This window comes from Taurulus bubalis, assembly GCF_910589615.1.
Source record: "Taurulus bubalis genome assembly, chromosome: 8".
Taxonomy (NCBI): Eukaryota; Metazoa; Chordata; class Actinopteri; order Perciformes; family Cottidae; genus Taurulus; species Taurulus bubalis.
The window spans coordinates 15,681,219-15,700,138 of record NC_136596.1 but is presented as its reverse complement, the minus strand read 5'-3'; the positions used below and the strand labels follow the sequence as shown (position 1 = coordinate 15,700,138).

General features: G+C 42.0%; 1 protein-coding gene across 1 annotated transcript; it reads right to left on the bottom strand.

The window, feature by feature from the left end:
• Positions 1–14: 14 nt before the first annotated feature.
• aebp1b (AE binding protein 1b) lies at positions 15–12,404 on the bottom strand. Its single transcript, XM_079221672.1, has 22 exons — positions 11,995–12,404; positions 10,423–10,632; positions 10,272–10,328; positions 8,939–9,466; positions 7,992–8,066; positions 7,420–7,485; positions 6,993–7,076; positions 5,801–5,872; positions 5,615–5,724; positions 5,074–5,213; positions 4,907–4,991; positions 4,664–4,808; positions 4,463–4,551; positions 3,845–3,968; positions 3,441–3,637; positions 3,111–3,287; positions 2,727–2,890; positions 1,991–2,622; positions 1,649–1,788; positions 1,394–1,493; positions 1,101–1,267; positions 15–1,011 (listed from the first exon to the last, which is right to left on the bottom strand). The coding sequence occupies exons 1-22, from the start codon at positions 12,242–12,244 to the stop codon at positions 643–645; spliced, it is 3,981 nt and encodes a 1,326-aa protein (XP_079077798.1). The 5' UTR covers positions 12,245–12,404; the 3' UTR covers positions 15–642.
• Between the last annotated feature and the right edge of the window lie 6,516 nt (positions 12,405–18,920).

Sequence of the window (18,920 nt, the reverse complement as noted above, 5' to 3'; positions counted from 1 at the left end):
TAATAGCCAATGAAAAGCAGTTGGAATTGCCTTTCAAGGTTACTTCTAATGCTTCCTTTACGGCGTGTTTTTTTTTATTTGGCGAAAAAACAGCACTGCTATCCTAGTAGTCTACTCATAGATCAGTGTTCACAAAGGTGCTAGAAAAAGAAGACAAGCATTGTGTATTAACAGGCTTTTTATTTGAAGCTTTCTGAGGCAACATGACCGAAGACTCCTTCCCTCCTCTGACTCTGTTATCAAGTTTGAACAAATGCTTTTTAAACTTTCAGTGACTGTTCATACGGTAAAAAATGTTTCTGCCATGGTGAAGTATAAAAACAAAAAAAAGTGTCATGACTTTTTATAAATGTGTGTCCACAATAAACAACTTTTCAGGAAGCAAAAAGACTGACTAACAATCAGAAAAATGCAGCATGACCCGTCAAACAGAAATACTATTATAATGAATGAGGTCAATTTCTGTGAAGAGGAATTTTCTAAAGTAATAGATACACTATCTTTATACAACTATGAAGTTAATATTCTGTACATTCCCATTGCTAACGTGTCCTACAAAGACAGGGTTTCTCATTTTATTTCCTCAGAGGACAACAAGGCAACGAGAACTACCTCTAGGAAAGGAACGTGTGTGTTTTCAGATTAATAGTCATCAATTTTATACTCGTAGTTATAATCCAGGATGGATTCTGTGAAGCCGCCAGGCGTGGAAGTCTGTCCCTCCCCGATGGACCACGACTCGTACCAGGATGTGGTGGTCTCTGGCGTCGTGGGGATTGTGGTCGTTGGGGGTAAGGTCGTCGTTGATCTTAACTTAAGTAATCTTTGCTGTCGAAGGCGACGGAGACGAGCTATCCTGAGCCTCCTCTGCCGTTCAGTGCCGACTCGTGAATTTGACGAATGCCCATTGTTGACGTCAACCACACGCCTGTTGCCATTAACTGCAGGGTTCTGTGCTCTGTTGTTGCTATAGCTCAGTCTAATTGGCTTGTTGCCATGCAGGGCCATGATCTGCAGAGAAATGAAAAATGACTCTTTATTAAGCACTGGACAGACAAGTATTTAGGTTGTGTGGTCATCTCAGCATGGACGTGCCGTACCTGTTTAATGCGGTCCCAGTTGGACTTGGCCAGGTTGAAGCTGCAGGTGGTGGCTCCTGATTGGTAACCCACTACACAGAGTTTGGTCACAGGGGAGAAGCCCTCAGCTCGAGCTGTCACCCGGTACTCTCCCGGGTTGAGCAGCCGCCAATAGTCCCCTGTTAATGCTGCAATGACAGAGAGAGGACAGGCATTTTGTTTTCAGCACAGAGAGGTCTACGTTGTATGTTAAAGCACCTGAGTTCACACATATTAGACGTAAGAAGGGGAAAAGAGGACGTCTTTCACCAGACCTGTAGTGACATCATGGTTTATCCCCTCTACAGACACAGTGGCATTTGCAATGGGGTTCCCCTGCTGATCCTTTACAATGCCTCTGATGCCACGATGCACCTAGATAGAGAGGGAGAAAAGTTTTTAAAAAGGGAGCGTAACTAGTTCTCATGTTGCCATTCTAATATACCTGTCTCTTTTAAGACGATCTAAAATCATCAAGTCTGTATGACAGAACAGAAAACAGTAGACAGTATGCTGTGTGAGTGACTGACCTGCTCCATGAAGATGAGCATTGCTTCTCTGTTCTTCTCCCACTCATTTGCCAACTCACTCTGATGGGGGAACTTATCACATCCCAGGAATATGGACAACTCAAAACTGTTGGTGTGCAGGTAGCTGAAGTCATTCATACCTGGAGAGGGGACACACACACACACACACACACACACACACACACACACACACACACACACACACACACACACACACCGTAGAGTGTTTAATTAACCGTAGAGCCCGCACTGCACATATTGTCCACCAGGGTGTGTTATAAATACATAGAGAAAGCTTAAATACTTTTGAAACATATATTAAACCTTATGGCCTCTACTTACTCCCTGTGATTGGCTTCCATTTGGCTCGGTTGACGATGCCGTGCACCCCTGCATCGGCGTCTCCGTGGCAAGAGCCGGCCAAGTTGCGTGTCATGGTCAGGTGTGTGGAGGCGTAAGAGACAGCCAGCCACCTGAAGAGGGACTCGTCTGCGATCACCCGAGGCTCATCCTCAGGCTCAGAGTGCTGGTAGCCGTCGCTTCTTCCTCTATCATCCTCTTCTTCCTCTCTATGGCCATAACCTTGGTTCTGGTCATAGCCACGGTCGTTATCTTGGTTCTGGTCGTAGCCACGGTCGTGACCTTGATTCTGGTCATAGCCACGGTCGTGACCTTGATTCTGGTCATAGCCACGGTCGTAACCTTGGTTCCGGTCATAGCCACGGTCGTAACCTTGGTTCTGGTCATATCCTCGTTCGTAACCTTGGTTCTGGTCATATCCTCGTTCGTAACCTTGGTTCTGGTCATATTCTCGTTCGTAACCTTGGTTCTGGTCATAGCCTCGTTCGTAACCTTGGTCGTAGCCCCTCCTCTCCTCTTCTGGCTCTGCATATCCCCTTCCTCTCCAGTCTTCCTCTGGTTCCTCGTGGTAGCCCCTTCCCCACTCTGTCACGTCAAATCCTTCTTCTTCATACCTGTAAAATGATTCTAGTTTAACTATTTATTATGGTTGTTAATTGATGATTGTAAGCAGCAACAACACCAGAAGGCAGTGGCAAAAGGAGAGGAGAAGTCATACTGTCTCTTCTTGCGGCTGTGGGGTGTCTGGCTCTCGGCAGGCTTGTTGAGACGTAAGCTGTCAAAAGGGTAGGCTACAATTGCCTCTCCACCCTGGAAGTTTGCGCCTAACACAAATGGATAGCTTTTCATCCAGGAGATTATGGCTTTAGTTTCCACAGCAATCTGGAACAAAAAAAGGAAAAGTCGATGCAAACACAGTATATCCTCATTTTTGTTGACTGACTAGACCACCTTTGTAAAATCACAACTTATACAATCACTTGTATAGTAAAAAATGACTTGTATATGAAAACAGTTGCCTCACAACAACCCTGAACTGGAGGTCTTCTGTCCCCAGACTTTATGAATAGTTGGTCCTTATGACACAATGGTACCCTCTTACCGAGCTGTTGGTCTCCAAGTTCTCTGGTATGGGCATGTGGTGATTTGGGGTGATTTTGGGCACCATGCCCTTATCTTCAGCATCCCACAGGATACTATTCAGGTCGGGGAAGTTCTGGAAGATGTCAAAGCCGTCCTCAGTGAAGTGTCCAGTGGTCCATCCACTCAGCTCCGATCCCTGCCGAGGAGAATTTTGACAATTGAGACATTGAGCCAAGTCACCCCCAGGCCCCTACCACAACATAATTCACTGGCATTTCCTTCTAGTTTGATTCTCTCTTTTGTTTTCCAGCTGAGTAGAAACATATGATTTTTAATCATCATCACTGACCACTTCGAAAGCTTCTACATGTCCGTCAGGGTTGAGCGATGGCGCCAGGTGGATGCGTATTCCCTCCACCAGCCGCTGGACTCTGGGGTTTCTGTCTTTGTACTCTTTGCACAGGTACTGCATCAGAAGCAGGGTCATCTCCCGACCCGCTGCCTCGTTTCCGTGGAGGCCTGCCGTGAAGCGAAACTCTGGCTCGCCTGCAGAGGCAAACAGACAAGACTTAAGTTTGTCCATTAACTATAGTCTGCTGACTTCCACCTGGTGTTTATATGGATTTACAGGAATCATCGGTGGTGCCATCGAGGTCCCACAGTCTTCATATGTTTGATTTCAACATATCAGCATTTAACCGTTCAAAAATATTTCGATCTGCCTTTTTCATGCTTGTATGAACACATTCCCACCTATTTCGTGCTCTGTGGGGTTGCCAGAAATGATCATGACCAAGATATCCAGTCCCTTGGAGCTGCGGCCCAGGCTGTAGATGCTGGTGATGTTGGGACACTCCGCATTTACTGACTTCATGAACTGAACACATGAGATTATAAAAACAGTCAATGTGCAAAGTTATAGCTACATATTATTTATAAAACAGCTGCTGGATACTATTCAAACCATCATCAAACCTTTTTCACAGATCTGTCACAGCAGCTAAACATCCCTGCAGTTTATTAAATTAATTAAATCTGATTTCTGTGTGAGAAAGCACTAAAAATCATCAATAGTTCTCTTGAAAGTTGTACAAATTGTGGGTGTTGTTTATGATGAGCATTATATTGGCATGGAAAGGTCATGTTACTCTCTGATGGCTGAAATAACACACTGAGAAAGAATGAGCCCTCTGCAGGCCTTTAATATCAGTTTATATTAAAGTGGATTAACGCAGATCTCCTGGTTCAAGGTTTACTTGTTCCTGGGAAATTATTTAATATTCATCTTTGTGAAAATAACCAAGGATTTCCTGTGGATTTCAATTAGCCAGCAGATGTGCAGACACCTGTACAGTGTGTGAGGATACTCACTGAAACCATCTCTGAGTAGCTGTGATGTTTGAACTGCAAGTAATCTACTGGAGTGACTTCATTTTGCCTGTACTGAACATCCACTGGATCTGTGAAGCATAAGAATAACAAAATGTATTATTCTCTGTTTGTGTGTCTGTGTGTGTGTGTGTGTGTGTGTGTGTGTGTGTGTGTGTGTGTGTGTGTGTGTTTGAGGCTCACCGGGTACGGGGCAACCGAGGACCTCCAGCCTCATACACAGAGAGCCGTTCCAGCTCTGAGGGATGATCCGCATGTAACGGGCCAGCACAGGCTCTGCCAGCTGGTTCATCAATGGAGTGTCCTTATCACTGTTTCCAAAGAACAACTAAGGGAGAGAGACGTGGGAGGAAGGTGAGTCAGGAGGAAAGGAGGGAAACGTCATTCATGGTGGCTAAGAAGTGACATCATTTTAGGTGAGCTCACCCAGTCAGTGTATCCATCATGGATGGTGGTCCATTCTCTGCTGTCATTGCTGAAGGCCAGGAAGTAGGACTTCACAAAGTCACTCCTGAAACAAGACAATACGTGGGCAACATGTTGGATTTAGAAATGGAAAATACGGTGTACTCATCTGTGTGTTTGCATCTTACTCATTCAAAGAGTCGCGTCCTTGTGTTATGACTCCTGTGAACTCCGTCTCCCTGCGAGCATCAATCTCAAACCAGTGGTTTTTGTCCTCCGAGTTTGCACACCAGGCTCCACCTCTCATGTTTTCTTCATCATCTGAGCCCTGGGCGCCACAGAGACCAGAACACATGCTGATGGGTCCTTTGACTCATTTTGAGTTTACACATATACTTCAAATATGAGTTCATCGTTCACTGACATGCAAGTCGTTGAGTATATCCCACATGACATGATGACTAAAAGAATCAGCAATGGGGAGCAGAAACATTTGAAGAGTCATTGGCTGATTTAATTACTAAGCTGCTAAAATGATTCTTAGACTATGAAGATTGTGAACATAAACACCCAAAGCAGCTAATGGAAGCGACAGACTCAGCCATAACAGTATTTTCTAACATGTGGCTTGTAGTTGGTGTTTATTTTAAGGCCTGGCAGTGTGTAAGTGATAGCTGTACTGTATGTAAGCATTCAGACCACAGCAGTCCGGCTCTGATTGTTGTGTACCTGCATATTGAGGCGCGCCCTCTGAGGTGCAAAACTATACTGAGACATGGAGGAGGCTGAAAGTTGGTCTGGCTCGATCTTATGGGACTCCATCCCCAGTGGAGGACATTCTGCCAGAGGAAATCAAATGAGATGTTAATTATCGCAAAGCTTATGAAATGCTTTCCAGATCTGAACATGACTTACTTTTTGGCTCTTTGAAGACGCGTGGTCTGTTCTTGGCCCGCTCCTCTGCCTCCTTCAGCTTCTGCGCTCTCTCTGGCAGAAGTCAGAAAAACGGTCGTAAATCCAAATAAATGTTGCTGTCTCGGCTGAATATTTTTGCTCTCGCTCTCTCTTATCAATTATCTAAGAACTCATCGTTATGTTGTAAACATGTTTTTTTTATAAATGTATCCCGCAGGGTTAGATAAAGGTTTAAAAAAAATCCCAGATGTTGTGATTTCCCTTGCTCAGTTCAAACTCGCATCCTCCTGAACCACAGAGTTCATTCAATACTGAAGAAGACTGCTGAATCACACATACCATTATCATTATTCTCACACACTAACCGGTGTGGCACATAATGCGGTTTATTGCTGATAGGATGGCTGCCAGAAGTCTTACTGACAGTGGGAATGTAAAACATGTTGTAAGCTCACTGGCCGACTGTACACACATGTACAAGTGGACAAACGCACGCACCCGCCGACCCTCACTGATGTGCTTAGGTTCAGACACACATCTGCCTCTGTGTCAAAGATGAGTGCTTCAAGCTGCAGACTTTTTTTTTTTTTTTACTTATGTCAGCTAAGAATGCTTTGCAGCTTAAACCAGGAGAGCAGTGAACCGTCCACACAGGAAGTGCCCTTTTGACACCATCCTGATGGTGTTATATATCATTGTCTTCAGCCTTAACCACCAGCTACCCTCGCTACACACAGCAGACACGTGGCAAACCAGAGCCGATGGGAATGCTTTAGAGCTCTACATTGCAACATCCTCTGCCTGCTAATTCTCCCTTGTTGCCTCTTTCCTTCATCACTCGCACTAATCCGCTGTGAATCATTCTCCGTTAGCTCACAAGAGCTTTCTGAACTTCTTTGGAATAATCTCCATTTAGTTGTTGAGTGATGAACTTGTGTCCCTTCAAGTTAAAGAAAGTACCAAAGGGCTGGTGTCATTAACATGGCGGGAAGTCACATCTGCATTCTCTTATTACAGAAATGTGATCCAAGGGAGGGAACACCTTTGAGCTGTTATCTGTTAGTACTTTTGAACTTGGGTCACAGGCCGTGTTTTTTGCTTTGGCAACTACATTATTGTATATATTCTGACATGATTGTGCAGAGTAAGGTTATGTAAGGGGGTAAAAAAGATTCACATCTGATTTTCTTACGTTTCTCTTCCTTTGCTCTCTCTTTTTCTGCTCTCTCTCGCTCCTTTTCCACCCATTTGTCGTCAGTCTCGTCTTCTTTCCTCCCTGTGGAAAATCAAGGACGGCTTTTAAAGAAATACTTTTAAATGCAGCATTTCTGTATACAGCAGTGTATAAGCAAGCACGTTTTTGAAAGTCATTCGGAACCGTAAACAGTAAAAAGGTCACAAAGTATTTATAAATCTAGAAACGTATTGAGCTGACTGCTGTTTATTCATTTTCTTTGCTCTCCACGTTGTTGCCAGGAAGTCTCAATGCAGCTTAACTAATGAATCTAATATAAAACATTCAGTATGGATATGTTTCGTGTGTGTGTGTGTGTGTGTGTGTGTGTGTGTGTGTGTGTGTGTGTGTGTGTGTGTGTGTGTGTGTGTGTGTGTACACATACTCATTCCATATTCGTCGTAATCATCATACCACGTTCCCTCATGGGGAGGAGTGGCAGTGGGTTCCTCTGTGTAAAAAGAATACAAATAAGTCAGAGATACCGCTACAAGTGAGAATTTATAAGATGACATGATTTAATAAGGTTTTACTGGTTAGTACAGCTTTTATTTATTCAACCACAACAACTGTTTTCAATTTAGATGCCACTGCGACGCCTACTTTATAATTAAGTTGTTAAATCTTTAATTTACATTTACAAGAATCATAACCGACTTGTGAACTGATGACAGGGCTCTTTTTGAACTCCACATCAAAACGGAGGAAAGTTTTGTTGACTCTGTGAAACCTAGTAAACCCACCGACTCTTGTTTGAAAAGTAGGGCAGGTTAGCTCACAGACTCACTATTATGTTATTCCCAGGTGTTGAATCGCTCATGATTTGTCATCTGCTCCTAGCCAAAAGGCACATATGGAACAGACATTTCCTCTGCGTCACAAGTCTACAGAGACTTCTTATGAGTTAACTGCATCTTAATTAATGGATGTTAATTTAATTTAAGCGACAGCAGTTACCTGGTAGAGTTTCTACTTTGATTTCAGGGCTGACCTCTTTACCGTCAGGGAACGGAAGGTTCTCCGGCACCTCAACTGCAACATTTAAAAAAAATAAAGGTCAAACACAGAGATTATTTAAGTGTCAGAAGCAGACTGAGAAACATGAGAAAGTGACAGAAACGGGGGAGTGTGAATGAATTAGTGGAATTGTTGAAAGAGCAGAGGTACAGTGCAGTATGCTGGAAACACAGAGTAATGAGAACATGTCCGTCTGGTCCAGATGAGTGTCACAGAGCCACACAACACACTTTTTCCTACATCTGAGCCTGTTGGAAAAAATAATGGAATAACTGAGGACTTCTGGTGGACAAAGGCTGGAAGAGATAGTGACGATCATAAAAGGTTTCATCATGAAGTCTGTAGATTAGATCCTCAAGGATCATTGTACCATTAGTTGAAGTTTGTAGCTTGAAAGTTTAGTTTGGGCAGAACAACATGTTGTGATTATCAGAAGCCAGAAGATAATACAAATATATTTAAATATCAGCCAGTTTATGTTGTCACAGATATGAATAAAACAAATTGTATTATCCCCACATAGGTTAAGTAAACTATAGTAAAGTTGTCTCAGAAAGCCGGTCTCAACAACAGTGGGTGAATCATGATAACTTCATAGTTTTTGCTGTGATTTATTACCAACTGATCATTGACCAAATACAATAAATTAAGTTTGTGATCTTACTGTGTACTACTCAGCATGCATTGTATATAGTTACAATTCACCAGAAACCACCTCTTATGTGTAATATGTTTCTTCAAATGCCTCAGATAAATCACATGGTCTTCTCTTTGATCAAAATTAAAACAATATTTTCCAAGATGGAGATCCTTTAAAACCACTAAACTCAAACCAGGATTCAAACAAACATCCTCAAAACAAAGCAGGAGGAAACAATCAGACTTACATGTGGAGTCCCAGTAATCGGTGTCATCTGTCCCGGCCTTCCCATCAACTTTAGGGACAGGGGGCGTCGGGTCCGCCTCTTTCCAGTAGCTGTCATAGTTATCAGTCACGGGAGCGTATGGTTCTTTGTCTTCTGGTGTCCAGTAGTCGTCATAGGCATCAGGGGCCGGAGTGGACAGCTCTTTCTCCTCTGGTGTCCAGTAGTCATCGTATGCATCAGGGGCCGGAGTGGTCAGCTCTTTCTCCTTTGGTTTCCAGTAGTCATCGTAGGCATCAGGAGCCGGAGTGCCTGGCTCTTTCTCCTTTGGTTTCCAGTAGTCATCGTAGGCATCAGGAGCCGGAGTGGACGGCTCTTTCTCCTCTGGTTTCCAGTAGTCATCGTAGGAGTCTGTCACTAGGGCAGCTGGGTCTTCCTCCTCCGGCTTCCAGTAGTCGTATGCAAGATCTGTGATCGTAGTCTCGGGCTGAGGCCTGGCTGGTGTGGGCGCTTCCTCCCAGTAGTCATCGTCTGGTTTCCAGTAATCATCATCTGCCAGAGAAACAGATGGAAAGATGCCTAAACTGGAATATTTTGTATGGTTCTCAAGTTTTTTATTTATGGATACATTTATTTTGGGGGTAATGATGGTGTGAGCACAGAAGAAAATGTGAGAGTTACGTCCTGTACAGTGTCTTAAATTCCTATGGGACAGTACACAATTATCCGGGGGAGGGGAGTGTTTTTTGAATTGTTGCTGAGTTAGTGTGACTTATTTGTTTTGGCTTTTTAATTCCACACAATCTTTTTCCTTGTCAAAATATGACACCCATGACATCCACAATATAGTGGAGTGGACAACAGTGGTCTGGTAAACTCTCTTCCTTCTAACGACACATCTTTATCTTTTACTTAATTTAATACCCATTGCACTGTTGTTGTCGTTGATTGTTGTTTGTCTCGTCTAACGTCTAATGTTCATGTACCTTCCACCAAGAAAAAAATCCTTGTTTGTGTAAACATTCCTGGCAAATAAACGGTTCCTGATTCTGATTTTGATTCTGATCCCCAGAATGTTTTCATTTTCAAACTCGACATTACTTGAGGCAATTTATCATGATGGCTCCCTATGGAGCCACAAAAGGCTTAAAGACCTGTAAACAACGTTGTATGTTATAAATGTTAAATTATTATTATAAATAATTAAATTGTTAATGCTTTGCCTAATTATTGTTGGAAGGAGTTGTACCAACCCAGTACAGGTACTATATTTTGAGGGAGTTTCAGTTTCTTTTCTAAGTCACAGGTTGGTCCAAATAAAATATGAATAATGCTGTAGAGGGTGTGTGTCACTCACCACTATCAGGATAGGGGTAGTCTGGCTCAGGCTCAGTGGGTGGTTCAGTCGGGATCACTGGAGGTAGCAGACGGACACAAATTCAACAACATTCATTCACGTCTAAGTCCTTCAAGTAGAAACGTGGGTCCCTGGTCTGTTCGGTCCTCACCTGTTGTTGTGGTTGGTGGTGGAGTTGTGGTAGGTGGTGGAGTTGTGGTTGGTGGTGGAGTCGTGGTTGTCTGCTTGTCCTTCTTCTTTCCCTTCTTGTCAGCTTTAGGCTTTTTGGTGGCATTGGGGTCCTTTGGCGCTTTGTTCTTCTTCTTGTCTTTCTTCTTCTTTTTGCCTTCCTCTGGTGCTCTCCTCACCCTGCTTGAAAAACCTGGAAAAACAAAGAAAACAAGAGAAGGAAAACTCAAAACTTACTTAATTGACTTTTGGTCATAATCAAAATAAGCATATAACACTCATGATCTGAATAGATATTAATGCAAAATTATAGTATTTTTTCCCCTAAAATTCTCCTGAACTGAGTCTCCTGGTAAAACAGGAGTTAGATCACTTTAGCTTCTGCATTGTTAAGTATTCCACAGTGAAACAGAATATTTGATTGATAAAAAGTGGACCAGCTAAGAAAGTAGCTCTCCACACACACCTCCCTTGTTGCTCAAATTTGCAGATTGACTGGCAGATGACTGTCATGATGTGGTACTAGCTCACTTAAGCACAGTTCATATTTTGTTTCACAGGAAACAAGGTAATTGCATTTTTATGTAAACATTTGTTTTCTTCTTTTTTTCTATTGTTAAATAGGGGAAAAATATGACTGGGCATGGGATCTAAAAAGGTGGAAGTTATTCATCTCGACTTTAAAATGCTGTTATTTATATATTTCTTAACGGTTCAAAATCTGTAAATACCTCGGATGCCAAATTATTAATCTATGAAAGCACATTCATGTTGAGTACCGAAGTAAAAGCTTTTATAACGCATAGTATAATTTACGAGCAATGTGAGAGTTGAATTATGCAGCGATTTCTTTCCTCCAATGTTACAACACGATGCTGCCAGGGAAAATCCAGACAACCAGATGCGTTTCAGTGGTTGCTTCAGGTCGTTCAGTATTTTCTTCTGAGGTTGTCTGAAGTCTTGAGGCATTTTCATGGAAAGAACTTCTCTCTCTTTCCATTAGCCATGCTCCATTAACCACACTTCAGTTTTAATGACAAAAAATCTGTCCAGATAGACCCAATAAACATATCACTATCACCTCAGCAACATCTTACCGCTAAACCATGAACCCATCAGTGAGACTCATTTAAGTGTAGCTTAAGTAGCTTAGGTAGAAAGCTCTAGACAAGAGGTTTATTACAAATGTGCAACAGCCATCTATGCCCATTCTCTCAACATGAATGTGCACCAGAGTGCATTAATCATACAGGGTTATAGGCACTATGCAGAGGAAAAGGTCAGCGTCATAAAATCTGTCTGCAAGATGCTGACTGTGTCTTTCTCTCTTGTCTGGAGTTAGCCAAAACTGTCTATCCTTTGTATTCTCTTCGGTGGAGAAGTAGTGGTGGACAGGTGAGCGCCTGGACTTTCTCATGCCAGTTGGAGCTGTCAGACATTGAATTAGTGTGTGTTTGTGTCTGTGTTGGCTCTCTCATGTCCTGCTAGAGCTCAGACCCGACCTGAATGATACAATGTTTTTTTTGTGGTTCAAATTAGAGTTTTCTCTACTCACCAACCCGTGCAGCCTCCTCTGTGCCTCTCTTGTCCTTGTTGCTGCTCCCCAGTGGGTGTGGGTCCACTGCGAGTCCTTGCTCTCTTTCTGGGTCATCCAGGGACTCATCTTGCAGCTGATCCTCTGCCTGCTTCTCCCGTTCAGTCTGCCGGAGAGAAACTATCCCCCCAGCGCTCTCCCCTCCTTTGGGTATCAGCAGGCAGCACAGGGCCAGCAGAGCCACAGACACAACCACATTCTGGCTTTTCATACCTGCTGCTCTTCCAAACTGCAGAATTCTTTGGTTTGTAGTTTTTACTTTTCTATCTCAGCCGTTCAATGCTCCATCCAACTTCGTCCAGAAGAATTATTTGTCACCCTTTCCTCCCCTGTGTCTTTGCAATGTGATCCACACCTTTACTCCAGCACGGAAATGTGTGCAGCTCCACACGTACTCCCAGCCACAGTGTCAACCAGACTCAGACTGGGCTAGACGGAGATGAAGTGGGAGGGGGGTGGGGATATGCAGGGAGGTGGGTTATAGAGAGAGACACCGATAGAGATACAGAGCAAAGCAGCAATCCAGTCAAATGAATAGACTGGGTTCCTAATTGCCCCGCGGCTACGGTCAGCTGAAAAAACAATGCAAGGCCAGAGGATCCCCTTCACCTGGCTGACGAGTCACAACAGGTGCAGGGCTCAGACAGGAGACGGGGGGAGGATGAGGCAGGGCAGACGAGGCCTCAGACTACAGGGCTTGCACCTCCTGAGTTTGTGAAAGAAGCCAGTTATTTTTTCGTTCACAACTCCTGTTGAATTCGGCGGCGGAAAGCTTTTGCTCTGCAGACTTACCACAGAGCAGATCAGCAGGAGAGAGGAGCGACTAGGACATTGAATTCCACAACAGGAGGAGGAGGAGGAGGAGGAGGAGGAGGAAGGGGCAAAAAGGGGAGGACAGGGATTCTGTGTGTGTGTGTGTGTATGTGTGTGTGTGTGTGTGTGTGTGTGTGTGTGTGTGTGTGTGTGTGTGTGTGTGTGTGTGTGTTTTAACAAAACCAAACACCACTAATCATCAGAGGGAAGAATTCTAAGAAAATGAAAACAGGCAGGAGTAGGACTTGTACCAGGACTTGTTTTGGTTGTGAATGGATCTTTGCTTTCGTTCCTGTCTCCGTTGGGCTGTCATTCTTTCCTCATGGTGTTGCGTAGCTCGCTTTCTCGTTTCAGAAGAAAAAGTAATGATCGGCAAGCGGGCCACGGAAGCACACACACATGCAGGATGTGAGAATTGTTTGAGCATATAACAGAATTATAACCTTTAAATATTTTGTGCTTCCCCTCCACCCTCCCCTCTTCACTGTTTGGAGAGAATGTCAGGGCCTTGAAATGCTGGATGTGTATATTTGACAACCAGTCAAGGCCAATCTTCTAGTCCTCCCTGGTGATCCAGAGAAGTTTATTCTCAGTGAGGATTACGATAGCTCCATCGTGGGTCTGAAATGTAAATCCAGGTAAAGTCAGAAATTACCAAATTTGTCAAATCAAAATTCTCAACAATCATTCCTACAATTCAAGCAAGAAGGAGGGCAAAATATGTTCAAAGAAAAAGGCATCATGTTACTCCTTGACTCAGTTTATGCAGACATTCCTACAAAGTGCAACAAGCTCAGCTCAAGTTTTTAAACCCAAATTCCCCAAAACTCTATCGTCACTCTATCGAAAATTGGTTCATTATCCAGAAATGCCTAATCAAAACACTGCACAGCCCACTGAAGTCCTTTTAGTTCTGGTTAAGGGGTAAGGGTTTAAGTGAGCACAATTGCAGACAAGACAGACACACACAGAGGCACAAACATGCACACATTGAGCTGTGCAGAATTTGATTTGAAGAAAAACAAATCTATGGAGGACATGACTAAGAAAAACAAAAGGCGTCTGATAATTCAGACGCCAGTGAGGTCAAGCAGAGGCCTTTTCAACTGGCAGGGATACAGACACATACCGGGGGCTGGAAAAAGGCTTTTTTCACAATACAGACAGAAATCTGCATCAGGGGCAATGTCTTCAGTATGTGAATCACCTCAATTATTTACTAATAAAACATGGATTAGAAAAAAGCCACAGCAGCGACTTCCTGATAAGAAATCACTGATGTCTTATCTAGTGATTGAGGGAAGATTGTAACATTTTGAGGGCCTTGTAACATAACTTACTTTGCTTAATTATAATAATTTTGCTTCACATTTCATAGACAAATATTATAACAACTTTTGTTTAATTGACAGCTATAGTAGATATTAATAAACAAATACTAGCTAGAAAGCAAATATGAGCTCCAATTATTAGCGGAACTATGTAACGTTTAAAATAATAAACACATTTGTCTTTTTACAAATTAAAAGTGAAAGTAAAAATTGTTGTAGTTGGTTGAGATCAAACTAATTTAAATACTTGATATACTGGCAAGTATATACAATGCTTTTAGTTTAAGTATTGTATGTATGTTAAATCAGAATTTGTAAAGTATTTCCTATATACAGTCTATGAAAGTAACTGATAAGAATAATCCCTTATTAGTCCCACAGTGGGGACATTTATTGTCTGCATTTTGACCCATCCTTAGTATTTTAAGGAGCAGTGGGATGACCCTAGTGAAGGGCCTGGGGAGCAATTTAGGGTTCAGTGTCTTGCTCAGGGACAATTCGACATGCAAACTATGGGGAGACTGGGCACCGAACCTGCTACCTTGTGGTTGCAGGACAACCACTCATCCCCATGAGCTACAGATGTATGTAGTTGAGAAAAAAGAATAAGAATCAGAAATCAAAAGTATTTCCCTCTGACTTACTGTATACTAGTACTAGTGTACAGCATGTCAAAAATGTGTAATCCCGTACAACACTGAGCCTTTCTGCTTGCATTGTACTTTGAATAGATTCATTCCATATGTCATATGGTCTTTTTCCAGCTCATACTTAAAGGAATACCTCCCCCCATTGCACACAAGAATGGTCGCGTGTTGGCTGAACTTAAAGACAAAACATACTCATCCAAGACAAAAAGACAATAATTCCTGACCGTTCCTGTCATTCAAATGGTGATTACGCTTAAGGCAGTAGTCAGTGGGACTTTTTTTCCAAGAAGCTTGAGTGCATTGTGTTAGAAAAGACACCATGCATGATCACAAAGAGCAGATGAGCGTTCGAGGCCTTAAATTAACGTAGCTAGGACAACTGTTTACACTTAGCACTTACACATAATTGCAATGCAGACAACAGAAACCAGCTCAATTTGCTGACTCTGGTTTGAATGGATCTGACATCCCTTTTATTTGCGTCTATAAATCCCTGATAGGCAACCTATGCAGAGCATAAGTTTAAGGTCTGTGCACACAGCCTTGAGCTGAGCGTCAGCATCTACTGGGCAGGAAACAATGACATCAGAGGGAGAGAAAGAGAGGAAGAGAGTTGGGGGAGGGAAGACGAGAGAGAGAGAGAGAGAGAGAGAGAGAGAGAGAGAGAGAGAGAGAGAGAGAGAGAGAGAGAGAGAGAGGGGGAAGAAACTCTGTATTCCAGCAGGCTCACTAGGTACAAATGGAAACTCATATATAAAACTCCATCCTGCTCTTTTCCCTTCACTCTCACTGAGCATGTGGACACCTAAACCCTCCCTCAGGATATCTGACACATAACTGATGTCTGTGTATTAGATTATTTACCCTTTAATGGGCTCCTGAGTGATACAATTCCAGTTGTCTTGCGTTTGTCCTTTTCTCTCTCCACTGAAACGCATGTGTAAAGAATGCTAATACAAGCGCAGACAGCACGGAAAAGTATTAGCAGATATGAAAAACTGCTTATGGAACTGGGATTTTGACACAGATTAGTGATTAAAAGGTTGGCAGAAAGGTTTTTTTCCACCCCGTGTGTGCTGTGATTCAGCAGGTCTACCACAGCCCAGTCATCTGGCACCGTGGGACTGGAGCCACAAGTCTGATTAAGCGCAGCTGTAGAAGCACACAGCACCAATTCCTTTGGAGGCATCCCACATTTTTTGACCCAGGACCAAAACCCCCTTTTCTCAGATCATTGCAAATATTTCAACATTGTACTGCAGTTGCATTGCATCATAGCATCACAAGGGAGGCACATTTAGTAGAATTTCAGTTTAATAGCGCTTCACTTATGTTTTATAAAAAAAACGTTTCCCTGATAAAAGACGTGCAGACTGAAGAGCCTTGGCCTGTGAGACTTTCAAGATCGTCTACTACACAGTCTGCCAATATTGGTGCTCCACTTTAACGATGAAGCGCCAGAGGAACTTTAGGAGGTTCACTTGAAACTAAACAACCAAAAAGGGAGAATAAATAAGGATTAGGTTTGCATTTCACAGGAGTTAGCTGATACGGCTTAAGCACTGACACATATTTGGTGCAAATCACACTTAAGCTTCTGCCACTGAACAGACTAAAATTGATTGTGTACATGATGAAGGTATTTTGTGGTACTACAATACATAAAACACTGAATAATGTATCACCTGTAGAATGTAAGATGTTCTCTTATAGCTTTAGTCCTTTTAGTTGCAGATCTATCAAAGTGTGCACTCTAGTGGCTGAATTACAGAAAAAGCAGAGGGCCCAGTACCAACCATATTATCTAAAAACTACATACTAAATACGTAGATGCAATTTGACTTTTTCACCAAAGTGCATTGTACAAATGCTGGAAAAAACATTACATAAATTGAAATAAAACAGAGGTCGATTAGTCAATTACTCGATAGAAAGATTGCAACAATTTTGTTAAACAATAAATCATCTTAGTTTTTTTTTAATCTGGCTAAAATGGAAATATTTGCCTGTTTCAGCTTGGACCGGACACACACACACACACACACACACACACACACACACACACACACACACACACACACACACACACACACACACACACACACACACACACACACACACACACACACACCTCAATGATTGAGAAAATACATTCGTTTTTAAACAGCATTTATTTAGCTTTCTCCATACAATACATTTAATGTACAACAGCACATACTGTATTCTGAAATAACTCTCAGTATAAAATAGGGCTTCTACAATCAAGGTAAAGTCATAAAATGCTCTGAGGGACATGACGATGACAACAGGAAAACACCTTCATATAAAGCGCAGGATATTGAGAGAAGTGATTGTATTTGAAGCAGAACTTCACACCACACCTTTCAGAGCATCCGACATCCTGCAAAGAACCCGTTTTTTTCTTCTTCTCTTGGTTCTGGTGTCAAACGATGATCAACGCATAAGAATAGGATCTATTACAACTGCTGAAAATATGAGGAGATAAATTAGGTCTTGTTTGGATACTGAAAAAAAAAAAAAAAAAAAAAAAAAAAAAAAAATATATATATATATATATATATATATATATATATATATATATATATATATATAAAAATGTCAAAGCTTACAACGTATTATGACTGCTTATCAAGTCTATATATCTTCACAATCATATATATATATTGAACCATTTGTTTGTGACTGTAAAGATCGGATTGTTTCGGAGTGTTTTCCGGACATCAAACACTTAAACACAGCAAAAGTATACTGTACTATCACTGAAGCCACAAGAAAACCATCTTATTTCAAACATGGTAAACATCAGCCAATTATAGATCGTTTTAAAAAGGATTTTATCATCTGCAGATGTGTTATCAGAGCATGTGTGGGCCTATATAGTCTATAAATGTCTCTTTAAATAGAATACACGTAACATTGACCAGCTTTTGTGTTAGTTTGCTATTATGTAGTGCTTCAGGTGTTGAATATACATTATATAACATGTCCAATTAGCATGAGAGATAGGTACAAGGAAACATAAAGAGAGTCTGACTGATAGGCCAAACAAATATCAGGAGAGAAAGGAGATTTGTCTCAAGTCTTGAGGTAAGCAATGTGTTTCAGTATAATGCCCTACAGACAATCATACAGTTACAATCATTAATTCTCTATATACAAACTTCCTGATTTACATACACTGTACTGCTCCTCAGTTTAAAATTTAATAAAACTAAATGTGAGATCATATCCATGGTGCAATTTTTCTTAGAGGGAGGAGGGGAATCGGACTCCACGAAGCCTGTTTCATGAGGTGGGCGATAATGAACATTATGGCTATTGAAGATGGCCCGTTTCCTCTTGCATACGTCACACATACTATCAAATATCTACAACAGTGCAAATTTTCCTGTTCGATCAAAACACTCGCAAACAACTGGCTAAACTACATCAGCTCATTTTTGAAGTTATATGGTTGAGAATGGCGATGACAAAGTACAACTATCTGAGTAGATGTTAACATGGAAAATGTACATGCTTGTGTATGTTTATGTATATACCCATTAGGCCTGCATGTTTTAGGGGGTCACATCAACTCTGTTTACTGCGTTACATGAATGGAGGAAGTCTACTGTGGCACGGTGGATCAAATGAAAGAAAAAAAAAAGAAGAAAAAAAAGGAAACAAGGATAAACCAGCGCTCTACCCCACATGGCTCCACTGGATGTAGGCACCGTTTTAACTGTTACCTTCTTAGAAGACAAGGTTGAGCTCAATAACATGTCAAGCCTAACCCTCAACTCTCCAAAACATACTCTGCGCCAATTAAATGTGTGTCTACTGAAGGAGGCTTAATGCAAATACTAAATAAATGTGCTATAGTAGTAACAGTTTGCGCACCAATTGACACTACGGACTGTAACTGAGACATGACATCAACAAGCTTTACGAAGAGGAGGAGGCTATAAGATGCTACAGTACTAGTGCTACCTGAACATGCTACAGATTGAGACTACAACGATGGGAGACGGTTTCACATTAGCACAAAGCAGGAACCAGCTTTGCTGAGGAGCTCCATCCATCCCAGGCCACA

Bases quoted from the DNA above. Each gene is read 5' to 3' on its own strand.
- aebp1b (XM_079221672.1), bottom strand. From the start codon at position 12,244: ATGAAAAGCCAGAATGTGGTTGTGTCTGTGGCTCTGCTGGCCCTGTGC. The intron at 4,809-4,906 runs GTGAGCTCACCT...TCTCTCCCTTAG, and splicing joins ATGATGGATACACTGACTGG to TTGTTCTTTGGAAACAGTGA. The intron at 3,969-4,462 runs GTGAGTATCCTC...TCATGTGTTCAG, and splicing joins GCTACTCAGAGATGGTTTCA to TTCATGAAGTCAGTAAATGC.